Source organism: Trichoderma virens (genome assembly GCF_000170995.1).
Source record: "Trichoderma virens Gv29-8 chromosome Unknown TRIVIscaffold_3, whole genome shotgun sequence".
In the NCBI taxonomy this organism is placed as follows: Eukaryota; Fungi; Ascomycota; class Sordariomycetes; order Hypocreales; family Hypocreaceae; genus Trichoderma; species Trichoderma virens.
The window spans coordinates 1,789,712-1,809,525 of record NW_014013746.1 but is presented as its reverse complement, the minus strand read 5'-3'; the positions used below and the strand labels follow the sequence as shown (position 1 = coordinate 1,809,525).

General features: G+C 46.0%; 6 protein-coding genes across 6 annotated transcripts; 4 read left to right on the top strand and 2 right to left on the bottom strand.

Annotated features, from left to right (window-relative positions):
• Positions 1 to 1,312: 1,312 nt before the first annotated feature.
• TRIVIDRAFT_32886 (uncharacterized protein) lies at positions 1,313 to 3,389 on the bottom strand (the record flags this gene model as incomplete). The annotated part of the gene is made up of 6 exons (XM_014104357.1): positions 1,313 to 1,527; positions 1,580 to 1,891; positions 1,954 to 2,216; positions 2,296 to 2,905; positions 2,938 to 3,235; positions 3,288 to 3,389. 6 exons carry the CDS (start codon positions 3,387 to 3,389, stop codon positions 1,313 to 1,315), a joined length of 1,800 nt encoding a protein of 599 aa, XP_013959832.1.
• Positions 3,390 to 4,209: 820 nt separating this feature from the next.
• TRIVIDRAFT_189391 (uncharacterized protein) lies at positions 4,210 to 5,993 on the top strand (the record flags this gene model as incomplete). The annotated part of the gene is made up of 3 exons (XM_014104356.1): positions 4,210 to 4,253; positions 4,320 to 5,913; positions 5,943 to 5,993. 3 exons carry the CDS (start codon positions 4,210 to 4,212, stop codon positions 5,991 to 5,993), a joined length of 1,689 nt encoding a protein of 562 aa, XP_013959831.1.
• A 689-nt stretch (positions 5,994 to 6,682) lies between these two features.
• Positions 6,683 to 7,280, top strand: TRIVIDRAFT_198574 (uncharacterized protein; the record flags this gene model as incomplete). The annotated part of the gene is made up of 2 exons (XM_014104355.1): positions 6,683 to 6,863; positions 6,934 to 7,280. The coding sequence occupies 2 exons, from the start codon at positions 6,683 to 6,685 to the stop codon at positions 7,278 to 7,280; spliced, it is 528 nt and encodes a 175-aa protein (XP_013959830.1).
• Positions 7,281 to 7,575: 295 nt separating this feature from the next.
• On the bottom strand, positions 7,576 to 11,325 carry TRIVIDRAFT_144419 (uncharacterized protein; the record flags this gene model as incomplete). The annotated part of the gene is made up of 4 exons (XM_014104354.1): positions 7,576 to 8,274; positions 8,334 to 9,014; positions 9,096 to 9,700; positions 9,891 to 11,325. The coding sequence occupies 4 exons, from the start codon at positions 11,323 to 11,325 to the stop codon at positions 7,576 to 7,578; spliced, it is 3,420 nt and encodes a 1,139-aa protein (XP_013959829.1).
• A 685-nt stretch (positions 11,326 to 12,010) lies between these two features.
• On the top strand, positions 12,011 to 12,820 carry TRIVIDRAFT_33265 (uncharacterized protein; the record flags this gene model as incomplete). Its single annotated transcript, XM_014104353.1, has 1 exon — positions 12,011 to 12,820. The coding sequence occupies one exon, from the start codon at positions 12,011 to 12,013 to the stop codon at positions 12,818 to 12,820; it is 810 nt and encodes a 269-aa protein (XP_013959828.1).
• Positions 12,821 to 13,498: 678 nt separating this feature from the next.
• Positions 13,499 to 19,436, top strand: TRIVIDRAFT_212035 (ankyrin repeat protein; the record flags this gene model as incomplete). The annotated part of the gene is made up of 7 exons (XM_014104352.1): positions 13,499 to 13,774; positions 13,834 to 13,896; positions 13,949 to 14,059; positions 14,136 to 14,694; positions 14,783 to 19,008; positions 19,119 to 19,212; positions 19,246 to 19,436. 7 exons carry the CDS (start codon positions 13,499 to 13,501, stop codon positions 19,434 to 19,436), a joined length of 5,520 nt encoding a protein of 1,839 aa, XP_013959827.1.
• Positions 19,437 to 19,814: the final 378 nt, after the last annotated feature.

The window sequence follows — 19,814 nt, the reverse complement described above, 5'->3', positions numbered from 1 at the left end:
GGGATGGCTTTCCGTTTTGTTACGTTTTGCGGACTGATGTGTTATAACTTTGAGGTAATTGGCTGCATATAAGTCTGAAAGGCGAGCTAGAAGCGACAATTTAGGGGTCTTTATCAACGTATAGCCACAAGGCTCTCGGTGGTAATTTGACGATGGATGGATGTTCTTCTCATATTTCTGTAAGTATCTGTTCATTGAATCCCCTGCACACATCCGGCATGCAATGCCCTACAGAATTACTTCATCATTGTTCATTTACAAAGGTGATGCTATATAAGTGGATGCAACTCTGAAGACCCCTCGCCTTTGTAACCACCCCCATTGCCCACTCTTGGTCCTCAACAAAGACCGCGCCACAATTCACATACACCCCCATTTCTCAAACAACTTACATGCTTACCGTGGAGAGGGTTGAAGGGGTTAAGCCTTCAAAAGACTTATAGAGCAGGGCCATCCTTACACAGCACTCAGAACAGCATCGTAATCACTCCGACACTTCGTACTTCTTCCGAGAATAACGTGAAACTGCTGCAGGGTGATAAGATATGGGGACTTCAAAGTTGCACCACTATTATTGCCGTCTTCGGTATGGCAGCCAACCTTGCTTTCTCCGCGCCAGCATCGCAAGGAAGTGTAGGTAAATGTACGTTGATAAAAAAATTACAAGAGGTCGCATCAGTTTCGTTAAGCATATTAACTCTTCAACCTGAGTTATTCCTAAAGCCTGAAACACCTATAAAGATGTGATTACAAGTGGCTCCTTGACAGGCGATGTACGACGGATAATAAAAAGTGCGAGTATTGGGGTGTTGGTGATTTTCTCTGGGGCCAATATTGCACCTGAATGATTCGCAAGTAAGAAGAGGATATCAAAGAAGGTTTCGGCCTGCGCTGATATTACACTCTTGGATCCAAACAGCTCATTGCATCATGACAAGATAGATAAACAGATGCCGATAATATATCACTGAGATGTATCATACAAGAGTGCAATTCAAGAACAGTAAATTACCTGTCCCAGCTAATGGCAATTGCAGTCAGCGTGACCTATATCTTTGCCACCAATGTAAGCGGACTCCACGCGTTCAGGGCCATGATAGGCAACCAATCCCTTTACATAGTAGGATAATTCAGAAAATGGGAGAGGAGAGTGTATCTATTCAACAATTTAAGGAGAGCAATGAAACCCCATGAATACCGCCTTGCACGAATGGATATTGGCGACAAAGACAAGTTTAGCTGTCATCATCCCTTAGTTGGTATGATATTTTCTATTTCATCGCTAGACTTCAAGGTTGTTATCGCTAGGCCGTCAATTATAAAACCTGATAAGCTGTGAAGGGGGGCTGCGCCACCTCCATTCTACGTAGCGCTCCAGAAGTGGATGCTCAGAGCCATAGAAAAGGCGAAAGGTCTCAATAGAAATATTGTCCTGAATCGGAACGGGAAGTTTCATTGGCCACCTGCGTACAATGGTATTCTGTGTCTTCATCGCCATACCAGAAAATTCAGCATTCTGCTGGAATTCTTTTACATCCATGTATCTACCACGACGTCAGATAGGGCAGCTCTTTGATACGTAGAAGGCAACTCAACTTGGTAAACCACTCTTCAAGTTTTGGATAAAGCTCCGTCCCAATCATCTGTGCTTGAAACCGAGGATTCTCTGTACCGGACGCAATGAAGGCATTGTACGTATCGTACCATACAAGAAGAGGATGGATACCTACACACTCTTCCATATCGCCACTGAGATGGCCGTACTCCTTGGCTGCGTTGATGAAGAGCGTAATTATAGTGGCATGACGATTTTGCTCTGGGTATAACAAATGTGAGGAAAAGTGTTGAAATGTTTCCAGGATATTAATGTCTTCTCTGCCGCACACATTGGCTATCTAATTAAGAGGAACATGAGATTTAATTGAGCGTAGCGACTTTTGGATAACAATTTACTGACCTTTATTCGATCATACCTTCTGTTGCACAGGTGCTGAGAAAGTTCTTTAATGTCAACATTGAACAGTGACAAGGCTATCCGATTTTTCCCTAGGCTATAAAGAAATGACCCAATCACGTCTGTGAGAAAACTGTAAAGCTTCCCGTACACGTCGTTGAAGGCAACCCATGGCGTTCTTTGTGATAGGAAGATGTTCCATCCACCGAGAGGATCAGCCTGGTCACTGTAATAAAATCCACGAGACTCCACAAAAAGCGAGCTATTGATGATTAGCTCCAGGAGAGAGAAAAAAGAGAGCAAGGAAAGAAGAGAAGAAAAGCAGTGGGAGAGAGCCTTACGGATTTGGACGGCGGAATTCTAGACGCGAATGCCCAAAAGGCAAAAGCATGCCATCTTCCCGAAACCTCTGTTTTGCCACGCGGAAAAATCGATTTTGCATCTTGGAGTAGCAACGATCTCGGTAATCGCTTTTGCGTCCATCCAGAGTTATCTCTTGCAGCCGCCTTACTGCAGCATCATAACTGAGTCCCGGGGGGATACTCAAGGAGCTCAAGACCCTTTTCCAGCATTGTGCGGTGAGGGACACCTGGATGGAGCTGCCTCCGGAAAAGTTCCATGTGTGTTTGATGACGGTATCGAAGTCTGCATTATGAATTTTGTCGCGGACTTGCTCCAATAGGGGTTGGATTTTTTCCTCCAGATACAGCATAATGTCGTCGGTCAAGAAGGCTGAGTACCAGAAATGTATGATGGTATCGATGGCTCTAGAAGTATTTGCTTGATCTTGGTCTTGAGCCGGCTGGCTAGCATCAAGAGCTACCAGAAGTAGCATCAAGTTTCGCGAAACGACGGCGATCTCTGGATCGTTGAGCGTGATATTTAAGAGTCGATGAGACTGACTTGGTAGTGAAGCTAGTGTCGCGACGAGATAACGCAAATCACGGGAAGCTGTAAGCACAAGCAATCATTAGCCAGCATACAGTCAAAAGGCTGGTAATTGATGGTTGCCTTGCCAGCAAAAAGCAAAGAAAAATCTCGAGTAGTATCTACGCCTTCGTTGTGTTTTAGGTTGAGAATGTCAATCGCTGATGCTGTGCCCCAGGGTTCATATTTGCCTTCCAGAGCATCGGGGTAAACGCCTGCGACCAGTCCTTGAGCCCACGTCGGAACGCGCCTTTCAACTTGCCACGCAGGACGCCAGTTGGGATCGGCCAGGGGACTCTTGCAGTGCTTCTTGTGCTCTTCCCAGTGGGATTGTTGACAGCTGATACCGCAATACTTCATTGTTTGTCAGCACTACACGCGAGGGGTGAGGGTTGATGTCACTGACAGCCACCATTCTGCAGCTTTTGCAAGGTAGTTTACCGATTTCCTTGCATAATTCTGAATTGGCACAACCAAGCTGGCATTTCGATTGAGTTGACCTGTCCATTTTTGGGTTGAACCAAATATTTGTTTGTAAAGACGAGTAAGTAGTAATAAGTTGAAGAATCCTGAAGTGAGGAGAGGAAGACGATTTGAAATATTTCCCTCGCACTGGTAGGAAGCTCTCTTCCATCACTAGGTAGGTACCTTGCTGTTATACATGTATCATTGTCGCTTTCCTTCTAGCATTTGACGTTATGGTTACCCGGCAAGAATGATTGGAATCGTATCTGTCGCGCCTGGTGCGTAACTGGGCCACACATTGTTACATGCCTAAGCATGTACGTTAGTTTCAATCTTTTTATCCTTATTTTGTGCGAATGATTTAGTTAACTCTGGTTCTTTTTGAGCTTCAGGGTTAGTAGCTGCTTGTCTTTTAGCATCAAGCTGGCCGGCATTTTAGAGTTGTCCTAATCTACACTGCATCAATCTGTCCTCGACAATGGCATAAAATGAACTATCATTCAATAATAAGAGTAAGCAGGAGTGGAATTATCATTTCCTGCACTAACCTCTGCGCTCGCTACAATTAGTAACGTTAAAATGACTGTTGTTTAGAATAAAAGGCACTACCCAATTCAAAGGTCTTACACCTGGTCGCTGAATGTGGAACCGACCAGTAATATCAAGGCAAGTAATTATTCGTGTACCAAAGGCTTTCTCGGAAAAATTGCCCCTCTCATTGAAATTGACCTTTAATTCTTCCAACTTCACCGATTTTAACTGTTAACCGAAGAGTACTTTGCACTTGATACATCATCCGTGATTAGAGCAACCAACATCAAACAACCCCTCCTGTCTTATCAGCCCCAGCCCTTATTCTCAAAATGCCTGCAACCAGGAAAGTGAAAACTGGCTGCAAGACGTGCAAGTAAGTTTTGAAAGCTGTTTCCGGTTTAGTTATTCCTTGAGCGAAGGATATTCATAATCCATCTAGGCTACGCCGCGTAAAGTGTGATGAGAGCAAGCCAGAATGCCAGAGATGTGTTTCGGCCGGCCGGTTTTGCGCCGGCTATGGCATCTGGGGAGGTGGTAGCAAACGAGATGACGCAAGCGATCAGTCAACGGCTGTTTCTACAATGCCATCCACAAGGCGGCAGAAGAAGCAACACAGGCTCAGCACTCCAGTGCCTGGTCATAATCAAACACCGGCTATCAGCGCAGATGAAAGGATTTGCCTCGATTACTTTGTTTCCTGCGTATCACCCAGACTCTCGGCGGTGTTTGATTCTCAATTTTGGCTGCGATTTGTGCCACAGGCATGCGCTTCTGAACCACTCGTTCTTCACGCTTCTCTGGCGTTGGGAGCGGTTTATAAGAGCAAATATGATGATTCCAGGAGTATGGTGCTTTGTCAAGACCGGAGATTATCTGTCAATAACAACCCTCATTACCTCGCTTTATCCCAGTATAACAAGGCACTGAATCTCTTTCGAGCTCACGTGCTAAAGAAGGATCCCAGTTCTCAACGGGTGACTCTGACAGTCTCTGCACTTCTCATCGCCTTTGAGATTGTACTTGGGAATTATGAAGCCGCCATGATTCATATCAACCACAGCTTCTCTATCATTAATAATCTGACTCTCCTGCCATCGGAAGAAGTCACAGAACCTTTTTCCCAAATGCTAATCCAGCTGGCTTTGATTGGTGGTATGAGTGTCTCTTCATATTTGCCCATTTCGAAAGTAGCGAGGCAAGCTACCTGTATTAATCTTGATTCCACACGCGAATTTTCGAATCTCTTTGAAGCACATCAGACTATAAACACTATTATAATGAACGCCATCCAGCTTTCGGAGTGGTGTCGCTCATCACTGCAAGCTTCAAATACCCTTTCGGATGATCTGCTTGCGCGACATCAGCGTCTGGAAAAGGCGACAAGAGACTGGTTCATGGCGTATACTGCGAGTAAGCCTAAACTGATTTCAAAATCAAATCATAGGACTATGTATGGTGTATATATGTTGCAAATATTTCACTCTCTTGCAACAATCATCATTGCTTCTGCATCTTCCTCGCGGCTCGAGGCTATCCCCGATCAATACACAGACACCTTCGTTTCGATTATCACTCAAGTCATCACCCTTTGGGATATGACGGGGTTTGCCGTTGGGGACTCATTTGAGCGAAACCGCCGAATCACAGGCCCACGGGTCACTATGGAAATGGCCATCGTTCCTATTCTATTCTATACAGCGTTAAAGTGTAGGTCGCCATCGTTAAGGCGACAAGCTGCTTCTTTGCTTATGGTCTCACAATACAACGATGGAATTTGGCATAGCGGTGTTGCTGCACGCCTTGCTCTCACAGTAATAGAGATGGAAGAGCGTGGTGCATATGCTGATGTGGAATTTGACTCGGACCCTTTTCGGAAACCACATCTAATGCAATATAGAGCGTTGCCCACCTTGCCCTATACTTCAAGATTCCATGAAGTGAGGGTTGTTCTGAGCAACGGATCGAGGCATAGCGGAAAATTAGTTTGTAGAAAGGCGCCAGTGGATGGGAGGACAATATGGGCTGAGGAGACCGTCAGCTTTGACTACCCAGATTACGATAGGCCGAGGGCATGGCCAGAGTTGTTGAAGCAACAAGTCCCTGTCTCCTTTGAACGGACATTTACGAGCCATCCTCTTTAGCAATAATGCTCTCATGTAAGGATTTCATCTCGGATTATTAAAACAGCAGCCTCGACAACTCGATAATACGGAATGTAGGCGTGATGTTACCAATAATTTTCTCCCTTGTGTCTCTTCAACCTGCAAAGCCCAGGCTCTTACGTTAAAGCTCAATGCTGTCAGCCTAGTGGAGTGCCCCTTAACTGAGCGGCCATGGCACCTCGGTTGGACTGTACGAGTACATACGTAAGCCTGCACCGCTTTCATGAGATAGGATATTGAAGTGCCTGAAAGAAATAATCTCCATCGAAAAGACTGCAAATCTATTGGAGACTCACAACTAAGTTCCGGCTTTAAGATGTTGTGTGGTCCATGATGCTTTGTCTGGACCAATCACACTGTAGAGTTTCCGATACGGAAATAACCTAAAAATAGCCTTAGCTGATCTCCGACAGTAGTGGTATGGGCTATACTTCAAACGGAGGGTTAATGTTGATTGAGGCGGCCATATTGGTCTGATACATACCGTAAGACAACAATACTATGATGGTATATATACATGTACCTATATATATCCAAAGGCCATTGCCCCAAACTCAGTGTTCAAATATCAATTGCAGATTAGAAACTCTTCTGTGTCTCCTCTATCGAATCTAATCCACAAAGGTCCATAACCACCATCATGCATTATGCTAAGCTTCTCGTTGCGCTCGCTCCACTGAGTGCTTTCGCCGTTCAGCTTCAGCTCCCGAGCAGCGATATTCCATCTGCTTGCCGTGATACCTGCCAGGCGATCATGGATGTGGCAAACAGCTGCGCCAACAGCCATCTTGATGACAGTCTTGAGAACCAGTGCATTTGTGGTGAGCGCTCTCGCCAAGATGCAGAGAATTGCTATACCTGCATGCATCGGAATAATGGACATACTTCCAGTAAGTGCTATTGATGGAACGACCATAATCCAGAGTGGAATTGATACTGATGCCATACGTCTCTCAGATATTGACCAAATTATCAATGTCTGCAACTTCTCTGGAGACTCGGGTGGTAGCCAACCTTCAGCTGCCTCTACGATGGCAGTACAGAGTGTGCCATCGGTCGTCACGACAACTACGGCGAAAGAACCGAACCACACCAAGTCCGCCTCCGCTGAAACCAATACTCTTGCTCCAATTCCAACCAATGGAGCAGTTCCAGGCGCTATGCCTGTGGGTGGACTATCTTGTTCTGTGGTCCTGGCTGCTGCAGGCGTGCTTGCTGCTGGAGCCGGGATGGGTTAGTTTTAGAACAACACAGTCCGATACGTTTTCATGGAGAGTAACATTCTGTTGAACTTTGTGATTGTGTTTGTTCTTTCCCTTGGTAGAATATCATATTCGGCGGCATCTAGTTATGGTGGTTAAATTTATATCAAGATGAGAAGTCCAACAAGCTGCAACAGCTGGTTCAGCTAAAAGCTAGGCCCTAGCCTTTGGTTAAGAACGGATATAGTTGTACACGTATTTGCGCAACATATGGCTGCACAACTGGGCCACATATGTGTAAATGAATAACAAATATTTATTGGTGTTACAACTATCGGTCAATAAGATTGGAGCAGAAGTTGCTTATATACGACGACTTCTTTTTATACTCATTCTCAGGCTGCAATTCCCCAATTGCGTCCTTGAATTTTTCCCAAATCGGAATAAAGGAGCCGTTCTCCATCTCGCCGATCCTGCTAAACGCCATCTTGAGGACATTTGGGTCTGAAAGCTTGTCGAGGTCCATTGGTCTGACAATATCAGCCTCATCTATAAAGCTACTGCTTCTTATCCTGGTAATGGCGATACCCAGTACACTCGCTTTGAAACAGTATATGATGATAGCTGCAAAGCCAGCTGCCAAAGCCGTGGCAATACTGGAGCCCGTTGACTCCGTTGTCATAAAAGTCTTGGTTGCGAGATATGAAGGCAGAAGACCTGAACCGTCGTTGGTGCGTACATTGACCCCGGGGAAGATGAAGTCGTTGTCTCTTCCTGCGTGGCCATAAGCTGAGCCATCGTCGTGTGCAGCGCCTATGAGCAAGAACTGGTTGCGTTTGTAGGCCGAGGGATAGTGCTGAGTCGTACTAATCTGGTCCGAAGATGAGCAGAACATGAGAACCTTTTCACTACATGCTCTCTTGAGCACGCTGTCTAAACGCTGCTTTTCTTTGCTCCCATCCGCGGGTACTGGTATGGTCCATGACATGGAAATAATAGTTGCCTTCTTGTCTAATGCGGCTTCAATGGCCTGCAATAACGGAGGTTAATCTTTGTCACGAAAGGGAAAGGAGATTCAGATTGACTAACCGAGGCTGCAGAAAATACGTCGATTGTAGCTTGTCCTTTTTCTGGACTGATGTGCGTCTTGAGACGGATCGAGTAGATGCTTGCCATTGGGCAGGCTTTCAATATCATCCGCGCCATTTCAGTTCCATGGCCTCTCGCAGATATGTAATGCTGTCCCACGCTTCCCTCTTGATAGTCAAATGTTTTGCCTTCAATAATACGGCCTGCAAAGGCGGAATCACATGAGTCAACTCCATCGTCGATTAATGCGACAACGACATCCTCTTTCAAGCTAGTAAGATTTCGAATGTCCTTGTTTGGAGGGCGGGCATCATTTTGATCCCTCCTGGCACTTTCATCAAATTTCTCTAGCGTCTCTTGCCACAATGAGTTCATACATCCTGCAAACCTTTCCATGTAGGTGATCCATTCGTGCTCTGTGAATGGAGTTGGTTTTTCGGTTGATATAATTGCACCGGTACCTGAAGTTGTAAACGGTTCAGTTCCCTTTTTGCCCATAGTTACTTTAACCTCGATCTTTTTCTCCTTATCTTGTACGAGAGATTTAGTTGACTCTGATTCTTTTTCAACTTCGTGGTCAGTGGTTGCTTGTCTGTTGGCGTCAAGCTGACGAGCATTTTGGTTCAGAAGTTGTTGAAATTCATCAATTCTCGAATTCACCCAACTTTCGGAGTCATATAGCTGGAATGGTGTTGGTTGTTAGATGTGACCATGTGATAATACTTATATACCTAATCAGAGCTCAAATGGAGGGCTACTTACATCTGTCTGTGTAGGAATGTTGAGGTTGACCATCTGGAGCTTTGGTAGTTGTGGCAAGCCGTTAATTTCGCTCCAAGCTCTTAAAACAGCGTTGTTGCCACTCCATTGAAGTGTGATTTCTCGCAACTCATTTCTAGATTCAGTCAATGGCTCAGCTTCAAGATCAACATCGGTCATCTCCGCGTTGCTGCTGATTTGACAGATAAGACGAGGATCTAAATCTAGCTTCGACCAGTCAAGGTGCTCAATTATAATCTTGTCGAGAGAGTTTTGGATAGATTCGTCGCCGTGTGGAGTTCTCCCCCCATCATCAACTTCAACCCGGAGAATACGGCGTACACCCTTGCGATGCAGCCAGCCAAAGAAGAATTCCATATCATCCCGACCCTTGGGCCGAGGCTGTCGGGCATTTTTCCCCTTGCGTGTAACGGTCACTTGTGGGAACCGCACATACATCAGCACTTCATCGAAGCGAATCCCACTAGTCGCATCTTTGCCAAATCTCTCCTCAAAGGTATGGCTATCTATCTGATCCGGGAGACCACTGTAATCGAAATAAATTTGAATATCTTTTTTTTCCCGCGTGTTCACATTTAGTATGTATCCTTCTAAATGTCATGACAGGGAAACACTTACCGTTGATGTTATTTCTGCCATACAGAAAAGAGGTTGCCATCTTGATATTCCTGGTTCTCATGTAATGAAGTTTCAACATCTTGAGAATTTTGGTCGAGTTTTTGGCAAGCATCTCTGAGTTTGGCCTCCTCTTGGGTGCACCATTTTGCGATGTTTTACTTCCTTCTTCATCGGCGTTGGCCTGAAGATCTTTTGTAGGGGCTCTCTTCAAGCGTGTATTCGCCACTTGATCCCGCCCAGATAAAGATGTTGTAGATGTCGGGTTGAGGTAGTTTTCTGCTGCATCTTGTGCAATAGGTTGTCTCGTGCGCGATCTCTCACTTTCGGCGGCTTCATATCTTGCTTGCCTCTCGTCTGTCTTTAATTCTCTTTCTTGTTGTCCATTCTTCTCCTGTGCAGTCCTTTCTTGCCTATTTTTCTCTTCTTTTTCCCTCAGCTGACGACGCTTCCGCTCCCTTTCATCCAGTCTCTCCAGCTCTTGCCGTTGTCTTAGACCATCTTCTTCGAGTCCCTGAGCTCCATCACCACGACTCACAGCACCTTGATCCTTTGGCCCTTTTGGCCCTTTTGGCCCTTTTGGCCCTTTATAATCAGCCAATGTTGGCGGAGCCTTGTCCGGATCCAGATCCTGCACTCTATTGTGCATCTGATTCAAGAGTGGTTCTCGCGGAGTAGTCTGGGAATCCTTGCTACTCTCCATAGCCAAGTAAGCTTTCGATGATCTTTCGTGCTCACCGTAGACCGAATATTCTACAATTTGCCCTCTCCTTGTGCATTTTCTATCCAAAAATGTCTCCACAGGTTGGTGAGGGTTACTCTTTTTCAGTCTCCTCAGAACTGTGTCATCTTGACGAAGAAGAAGCCTGATGATTTCGACCCTCTCGTCATTACATTGTGCATATTGCACAGCAAGATGCAATGGAGCCATTCCAGAGCCATCTATAAGCTTCAAGGCTTTGTCACCGGCGTAACTAAGTAGCTTTTCGAGAATATCAGATTTGAGATCCTTCTCAAAGGCTAGTGTCAAACAGGTTTTCAGGGCTCCCCCGTCGCTGCATGGCTTCTCAAGTGCGTCTTTGACACACTTACGGTCCTTAGTACTTTTCAGCATGGGTTCTATAAGACTCCAAGTGTATCTTTTGAGCTTGATCGCTTGGTAAAGAGGGGTTTGATCATCACCATTGGGAATTCGTAGCAGATATGGAAACTGGCGTACAATTCCCCTAATGAGCGGCTTAACGTGTTGGGAATTCAGTGGGTTCTCGCCATCTCTGCGATGCACCGTCTCGATGAGTCTGTGCAAGAATGTTTCTCCAGTAGAAGCGGGCTGTTTTATAACATCACTGTGCTCATTCATGAAGCGGTCAACCTCGGCCTTGGTCGTCTTGCGGTTGAAGATATTCTTCACGGCGTTTATGGCCTTCTGGATCTTGTGTTGTTCGTCATCTTCATCTTCGCTGTTTTCTTCATTTCTGTTGTCATCATCATCATCATCGTCGTCGTCGTCGCTGTTAATCTGCTCTCTCTTGCCATAGTTTTCGGCGTCGTCGTCATCGCTCTCCGACTGTTGGTTTTGCTCTTCCCAAGCCAACATCTTGTGTGCTCCCTAGAGTTCTCTTGATAGAAGTATGAATGAAATAGAAGAGTGCGCTATTGTACCCTTGGCGTCTGAAGGATTAGTAGCAATAGGAGAGCAAGCGAGTTGTTGCGTATAAAGCTGATGCTTCGCTTTGCATAACAAGCCTTTGTTTTGTGAAAGAGTCATTTTTTCCCCAGTGGGTAATCAAAAACATAGTTGCCGGTACATCAGCAGACAACTAAATGGCTTCCTAATGCTGTTGGGTGGTTCGATTACATGTATCCCTCGCAAGGCTCGATGTACCTTGCTATCAACATGAGACACAGCCCCCTCGTGACACTTCCTTGTCGCTTTCAATTAGTGCAATGCCCCACGTTCCTTCAACTGTAAGCCTTCCTTCAGTCTATTATTGGGCCGGTAAAATAAATGTATGTGATAATTGAAATAACAAGCGCCAATTACTGACAGAGGGGTTATCTGACTGGGGGCATTGCCCGCCCTCTCTTTCATTGAACATGAAGAGTTCGGTAGGCATTTAAGCAGGCTATTAACAGCTTCGTAGAAAAGAAGTTGATGCGCCAGTTTTAATGAAAGTACCCTCGGCAGCCACAAAGACAAAAGAGAAAAAAAAATGTCGGAAAATGGAGAACCAAATGTTAAGCTCGAAGGCCAAAATAATGTTGCAGAGTTCGATGTCACAATGTTCGAATCCGGTAGCGAAGGGAACGGCTTTCATATCAAAAACAATCCAAACAACCCATATCAGCGGTCTGAAGTGATCCAGCGGACTGGAGACGGAATCGACATAAGATGTGCTCTCACTGAAGTCATTCACGGAGACATGTCGGCAGAGAGCGACTATTGGGCAACAATTCTGGTCTTCCAGTTTCGCTTTGACCCCCAGCAACGAGCGCGCCGCATTCTGGAAGCGACAATTGAACTTCAGTTCAGCGCCTCTAGCGCAGAGAATACTATGCCCGAAGTTGATGCAGTATCGTTTGACGGTCACTACAGTCTCTTACCCAGCAAACAATCCGAGACAACCGTCAAGGGCGGAGATGGGAGCATCGGGACTGGCTATGGTGTTGATCTCCGAGTTGGAGCAAAATGGGAGAAAACAGTGGTGCGCGAAACAACAGATGCAACAACCATAAGCGGCGGCAAGCTCGTGGTCAATAATGTGCCCCCATACCGGGTAGCTAAGTGGACTCTGCTGGAGAATAAGACACTAAAAACGGGAATACCGGCTTTCATACAAGTTGCCGTCAGGGTGAAAAGATTGGATGAAGCTGTGTTCCAATGCCTGCCGACTCTGCGGTGCAAAGCGGACAAATGGACCACCATCAAATCGTTATTTGGAGGACTACCTGAAGATGATCCAGTGCTGCTGAAACCAGGCATGAAGTTGACGAACACAAACATAGGCTATGACACAGGAACATTGGGCAGCGTTGACTTGCAGAAGCTCAGCAATGTTACCTTTACTACAGTCTTGGATAATGCTCAATAATGAGGCAAATATAGATGCAGATAGCTGTTGGGTGCCTAGGGTTAATGTGCATGTAATGCAGGGGTAGTTACATAGAGCCTTGGGTCTGACACCTAAACCCCGCCTCAGCAGGATGCTTCTGATAGTATTCAAGCTGACAATGCCACCCACCACCACTTCATTAGCCCCCACGAACTCCCCTTCAGAATGGCACCTTGTTAAAGATATACATTCGTTCAGCCTCATCGGTACATGTACTTCATTTGCGGGAGGGGGAATATTGCATGAAATTGCCTAAGGCCTATCCAGACCCCGCCTCTGCCCCTGTCACACACACAGACGTCTACGAAATATGTCGGTATACTACCCCTCTCCGCCATCTATGGTGAATCGTTGCCTACGTCGAGTTCATATACCGAGGCCCAAATATCAGGCAACATGGCCGCGAGTGAACACGGCGATACTGGTAATTTGCCGGTTGGCGACACAGTGAAGGATGTCGAAGACATAGCAACAACAGGAGGGATTCTCGAAAATGGTATCGTGCAGGCAACCAAAGACAACGATGACATATCCGAATCATCGGAAACCTCATCACATATATCAGCGACTTCATCAGAGGGTGAAATAGCAGGGAACAAGGGCCCTGGATTACACAGACCATGGGGAATCTCGAATTATGATGAATACGAGTAAGCTATGCATCCTTACTCGCATCTATACGGACTTGAGCTTACGAAGATTGAAAGTGTAATTACCGTGCATGGTCTTCGCGATGACTATGGTACTGCCTGGAAATTAAACAAGAAAGAACACTGGCTTGGCACTTGGCTCTTTGAGGACGTACCTATCCGTCAGCTTGACTTTGTATACGCCATAGATGATTCAGCCCGAATATTCAAGAGGGGGGGAATCAAAGCTGAAGCACAAGATCTAATGCGAGAGTATCTTGAAAAAAGACGGAACCTTCCAGATGTAAGCCTCTTTGGAAGCCAGATGCGCCTCATCACCTCTAGCTAAAAGGTCGCTAATAGACGGAAATTGATCGGCCAATTGTGTGGGTATGCCATGATATTGGAGGCAGCATTGTTAAAGAGGTTTGATGCTCCAATTTGCGATGGCGGATATCCAACTAACACATTTCATGAGGTCCTTATCGAGGCAACCCGAGCGACGAAAAAAGAAGATTATGACGATGTGGAAACATGGCAGCAAATAAAAGACACTCGGAGAAGAATCGCAACGTTGACAACAGCATTTGTAAGTTTTAATATATCCAATGTCATGGCTTAGAGGATAGGGTTAATTCTTTTTCTGACACACATATGGATGGCAGATATCTCTTGATTGTCCTCATAGACCTCGGCCTATGGAAAGACTCGAAGAAGAGATACACGGTTTGATGATGCTTCCGGGACCTGAGATCAACTCGGGCCTGATGAGAAAAATAAAGATCATGGCTCATCAAGTAAACAGAACTAATATCCAGTTTCTAGAGACTAATTTCTTCTCTCGAATCGTCAACATTAATGTATGCTATTTTATGAACATTGATGAACAGGAAAACAGCAAACCAACATCAAACCACATGACCATGCCAGCCCTTGAGCCGGATAAAACATTGGGTGGAATTGATGACCAACATGTTACTGGTGACGAGATTAGGCATTCAATTACCAGCAATTCGCAGTCGGTCATGGATCCCTCTTCGATCACCATAGAAAGTCCGGCTGTACCCTTCAATAGGTACACACTGACTCTAAACAATATGTTTGAACTGTATTGGAGATATGCTCAGGTGGGAATAAACCATCTGGAGCTTATGACAGGAGAAAAATTCTCAAGGAAAATATGGACAAGGTACCATGATATGCTCTTCAATCAACATTACTATTGTATGTCATGCCACGCAGAGCTTTCCCCTGAACTCAATGCTCAAGAGAGTACATGAAGCTTATAACTAAATTAACAACTATCACGTAGCTTTGAAACCTAATACCAGCCTCATCCACGGCCAAATTACACTCCTCTCGATGATGCCGCCAAGAAAAATGCCCACAACGCATATGTACCGTGAGGTCAAGGGCGAACAGAAGCTTCCTGTTCTTAAATGGATTGCTGATCAAGTTACGTACAAGAACTTCAATGAGAGTCATGGGCCACAGGTCTTGCACATTGAGTGTACCGCGGGAGATCGGCCGCATGCTTCAACCCTTTCCCAATATTTTTACAGCATGCAAGAACTCAGCAGCTGGGAGACCTCGGAATTTGGCAATAAAACTTGCTTTTATTTCGAATTTGATAATTTCGATGTTCGATACAATACCATCCAGTCTATGCTGATTACATTCATCAACGAGATAGCCTGGAGGTTCTGGCACAACCCTAAAGACGCTCCGACGATTCGTCGGGTATTTGAAAATCTCAGCTATCACCACAATTGGTCACTTGCAGACCTCTTCATGCTCTTCACCGAAGTGCGGAAATGTCCGTCTGTTCGCGGCTTTACGCTGATTCTGGGCTGCTGGGATAATTGTGTCCAAGAGGAGCGCAAATGGTTTCTATCGAAAGTCCTCGAACAGCATCGCCGTAGCGATTTGGACTATCGACTGGTTGTTACAACAAGTGGATCGGAAGAATTTCTGAAGGAAAACATCCCGAAGTCACAAGTGTTGTCTCTCAACAATTGCCCAGTATCGATTCAGGGATACGCTCTAGATGACAAGTATCCTCCTAGCGGACTAAGGCCATTGTTGGAAGACTTATTCCAAGAGCGTCCAGCTCTGAAGAATATTGGGGAAACGTTGGAGAAAGTGATAGATGAATGCCAAGGGACGCCTTATCTGGGATACATTATCCTAAAATGGGTTGCTCGTTTTGGACGAAAGGGTTTAGCATCAGATATTGCTACCGCCGTTGAACAGCTGCGTCCCATTACTCCAGATCACATTCTGGCGACCATAATCGAGAAGCTGTCTCCGAAAAAGCAGAAGCTGGCCCGTGTCATTTATCGATGGGTCAAGTACGCAATGGAGCCATTGACCATTGAAGCACTAGGCCATGCGGTAGCATCATCAATGCCGTTGGACTTCCCGCTGCTGGTGGATGTTGACTGCGAGGGCCTATTGGAGAAGCTTGATAAGCTGTTCTGTGGTATAATAATACTTGATGGCCGTGAAATTAAATTCTCGCACGAGTCATTCTATAGCTGTTCAGCCTTTTCGGAACTTGGTTGTGACAACAAAGCCTCTGGTCATGGTGAGCTCGCCAAAGCTTGCCTTAACTATCTGCTCCGTGAAGAAGTATTGCACAATCAATACTCAAAGTTCTCGACCGAAAATCACGGAGGGGGCTTAGACAAAGACCTACTCTTTCTTCCTCGAGACGACCTGCTTGACTATGCCGTTCGAACATGGGCTACACACTACCAGCTAAGTGATCAATATCGACCTGTTGACCTCGCCTTGCAATTTCTACAAAACAAGCAAGCAAGAGACAAATGGACCGAGGCACATTATTTGCTTTCGAACCCATTTACACGCATCCATCGAAGCTATATTTCTCCTCTGCCCCTGATGGCTGCATTGGGTCTCGAAGACATCGTCTCCCGGCAGATCGAAGAAGACAAAGACTCTAAGTGGTTTCAGGAAGATTGCTGGCTGTCAATTACCGAGGCTGGGCGAGCTGGTCATACTGCCGTACTCCGAAAGCTTCTGAATCTTGTGCAGGCGCAAGAGCGGTGGCTACAGGACGCCATCTACTGGTCAACATTTTCGGGCAATGAAAATGTCATGGCTGTGCTCTTGGAAAAGGTCAACTCATTGAATAGCTTTTCTTTTCCAAGCTCCATTCTTCCCCTTGCTTCTGCTGCGGGCCTTGAGGACTTGGTATCGGCCATCCTCAAGCAATCAGATCACAACCTCGCCGAGCCCAATCCAAAAATTGGTAATCAAACGGTTTTACATGGCGCGATTTACTGGGGTCGAAAAATAATAACCCGGCTTCTGCTAGATTCTGGTGCTGAAATGAACGTTCAAGATGATGAGGGAGAGAGCCCTTTACAGCTGTCCATTAAAATGGGTGACCCGGAGATTGTCCAACTGATCCTCGAAAGGCAGGAAAATATCAGTGATGATTCAAAGCGTGGACTGTCATTAATAAACGCCACCATTACAGCAGGCGAGTTCGCGGCATTGAGGTGTATCCTATTGGCAGGCGCAGACTGCAATACTGGAGAGTCTGAGGCGAGCTCTGATGAGTTACGATACCCCATTATCCATGCTGCAACTTATAAAAGAATTGGCTGCCTTCGTCTGCTGCTAGAGAACGGCGCAGATGCATGCATTGAGTCTGAAGAGGGAAGTCTTTTATATATACTCAGTGCCATTCCCCAAGCCATCGACATTTGCCATACTCTTCTTCAGAAAGGCGCCCTCCCTCACCAGTGTTACTTAAACAAGGAGATGCTTTTGAACCGCGCTCTGAGAGCGAATAATCGGCGATTGATTGAGCTACTCATCGAAAAGGGTGCTCAGCTTGATACAACAGACACATACAGAAGAGCAGGGCGGATGACACCTTTGTCATTTGCTACAACGAATTGTTCCTTTGAGACTCTAAAATTTCTTCTCGACAAGGGGGCTGATCCAAACTATGTACCAGATGGGGGCGAGTCCACATTGTTCGTTGCGGTCTTTCGGCGTTGCGATTCTGCAAAGATTGAGTTACTGTTGAAGCGAGGCGCTGATATCCACTGGAAGAGGTGGGATGGCTGGACACCACTTCACGCTGCATACGACACGCCTGATATATTGCTCCTGCTGTTGGAGCATGGCTCAGATGTTAATGCCAAGGCTGAAGAGGGAACGATCTTGATGATGGCTTCAAGGTGGAATTGTCCAGAGACTGTGAGACTTCTGGTATCTCGCAAAATCCCATCGGTGGACTTGAATGCCAAGCTGGATTGGGATAAGGACGATTCAGACTATGGCAAAACTGCACTAGATCTTGCAATCCAGAATGGCCATTGTGAATGTGCAAACATTCTGCTTGAGGCTGGAGTCAAGATTGACGTCAACTCTGTGGCCATCAAACACATCATGGGCGCAGTCACTGACAAGAATTCTGAAGAGGAAGCGCTCAAGTTGATAAATCACTGCCTACAGCGGGGCATGAAGTTGGATGGCACGGATGAAATGGATAAGACAGCCCTCCACTATATCACCAGGAGCACGCCGACGTCGCTGATACGGTTTCTCATTGACTGGGGATGTCAGCCCCATGCTGTGGATAGTGACGGGCTGACGCCGCTTGCTATCGCTGTGAGAAATAATAACATAGAAGTAGTAAAACATCTCCTCAATAGAGGTGTCAGGGCAGATGTCGGTGCGCCAGGTTCTGGGGACATTTTGCACCAGGCCTTGAGGGAGAAACATAGGGACCCGGGTGATATTATCACGATGTTGAAAGCACTCATCGACGCTGGAGCCAGCCCTCTACAGCGAAGTCCCAATTCCGAGGAGTCGTTACTCGACATTGTAATGCGAGACTTTGAAGGTTCATCTTTGCGCAAGATTTATCCATTCCTCGTCCGAAAAATGGGTTCAGGCATCAACATGAAGGGCGGGCAGGGGGTATACCCTATCATCATGGCTGCTAAGCGCCGCGAGTGGGAATTGGTCGAGAGTCTGATCCGCCACAAAGCAGATTGCAGTGTGGCAGACAGCTTGGGCCGTCGTCCTGTTCATTTCATTGCTGCTATGTATTCCGACGAGGACTTGGTGAGGCTCATTTCAAAATCTGGTACGGATATGCAAGCACCAGATAGTTTCGGGCGAACTCCATTGCATCTTGTAGCAGGGTTCGGCTATAGATACACATTGCGAGCCCTGGTATCAACTCTTCCCAAAGAGTTTGATGTCAATGTTAAAGATGCCGATGGATGGACACCACTCATGTGGGCCTGCAAGTTGGATGCTTCTAACTGGGGAGTTGTTGAGGACCTCGTGGAGATGTACAATGCAGACATCTCTGTAACGAGTACCGATGGCCAATGGTCGCCGCTGAAGCTTGCTTGTTTCAGTGACATGGAACCTGAGACTCAGGAGCTTTTGAAGCCTTTGGGAGGATCTGGGGAGGGGAATAGTCGAGATCTAGATACCTATTCAGGGATAATGTTTGAAGGATGGAGGTGCGACAGTTGCTTTTTGGTAAGTCAAAGAATGTCTTAACATGAGTTGACGAGCAAATCATTAACGCTGCTGGTAACTGCAAGGCCTCCAGAGGACAACGCTACAAGTGTACGACATGCACGGACGAGTTCAATTTGTGCTTCAAGTGCTACCCCCGTCGAAGCGAGATGCATGAAGTTGGGCACGACTTTGAGGAGTATAGAAGTCCAAGTGTAGCTGGAAGTGAGTCTGGTTCTGATGAGTCGAGTTCTGCAGCAGAGAAAGCTGCGGAGTTGGAAGTTGACCATGTATCTGGCCACAATTCGCAAGAAGAGGAAGAAGAAGAAGACGATGAGGGTGAGGATGACATTGAAGACGAAGACGAAGACGATTATGATGATGACAATAACGAAGACGAGGAAGAAGATGTAGATGGAGGTGGGGATGGCGATGGCGATGACATTTAGGATGAGATACAACAATACATATGTATGTACCTACGTATGCGGAGTACATGTATCTAAGGATGCACTTTAACCTCGGCGTTGTATTTCACTCCTTTTCTCAACGGTAATATAATGCCGAATCCTCTCACCAATTACATGTATAGAATCTTCAACTCGATTTATCTTGATGATGCCGTTCAAATCATGCAAGACTGTTCTCGAAAGCCTGCCTGTCTCTTAATACATGTACTGAGCTAAATGTATACATGTACGTACGTACCTACAAATGCTTGATCAAGTTGAGCCCGACCGGTCCGATCGGCTGTAAATCAAACTACATGCACACGGCAATAGTCGACTAGAGATGTAATCAAAATTCCTCAAGTGTGATTCCCCCGC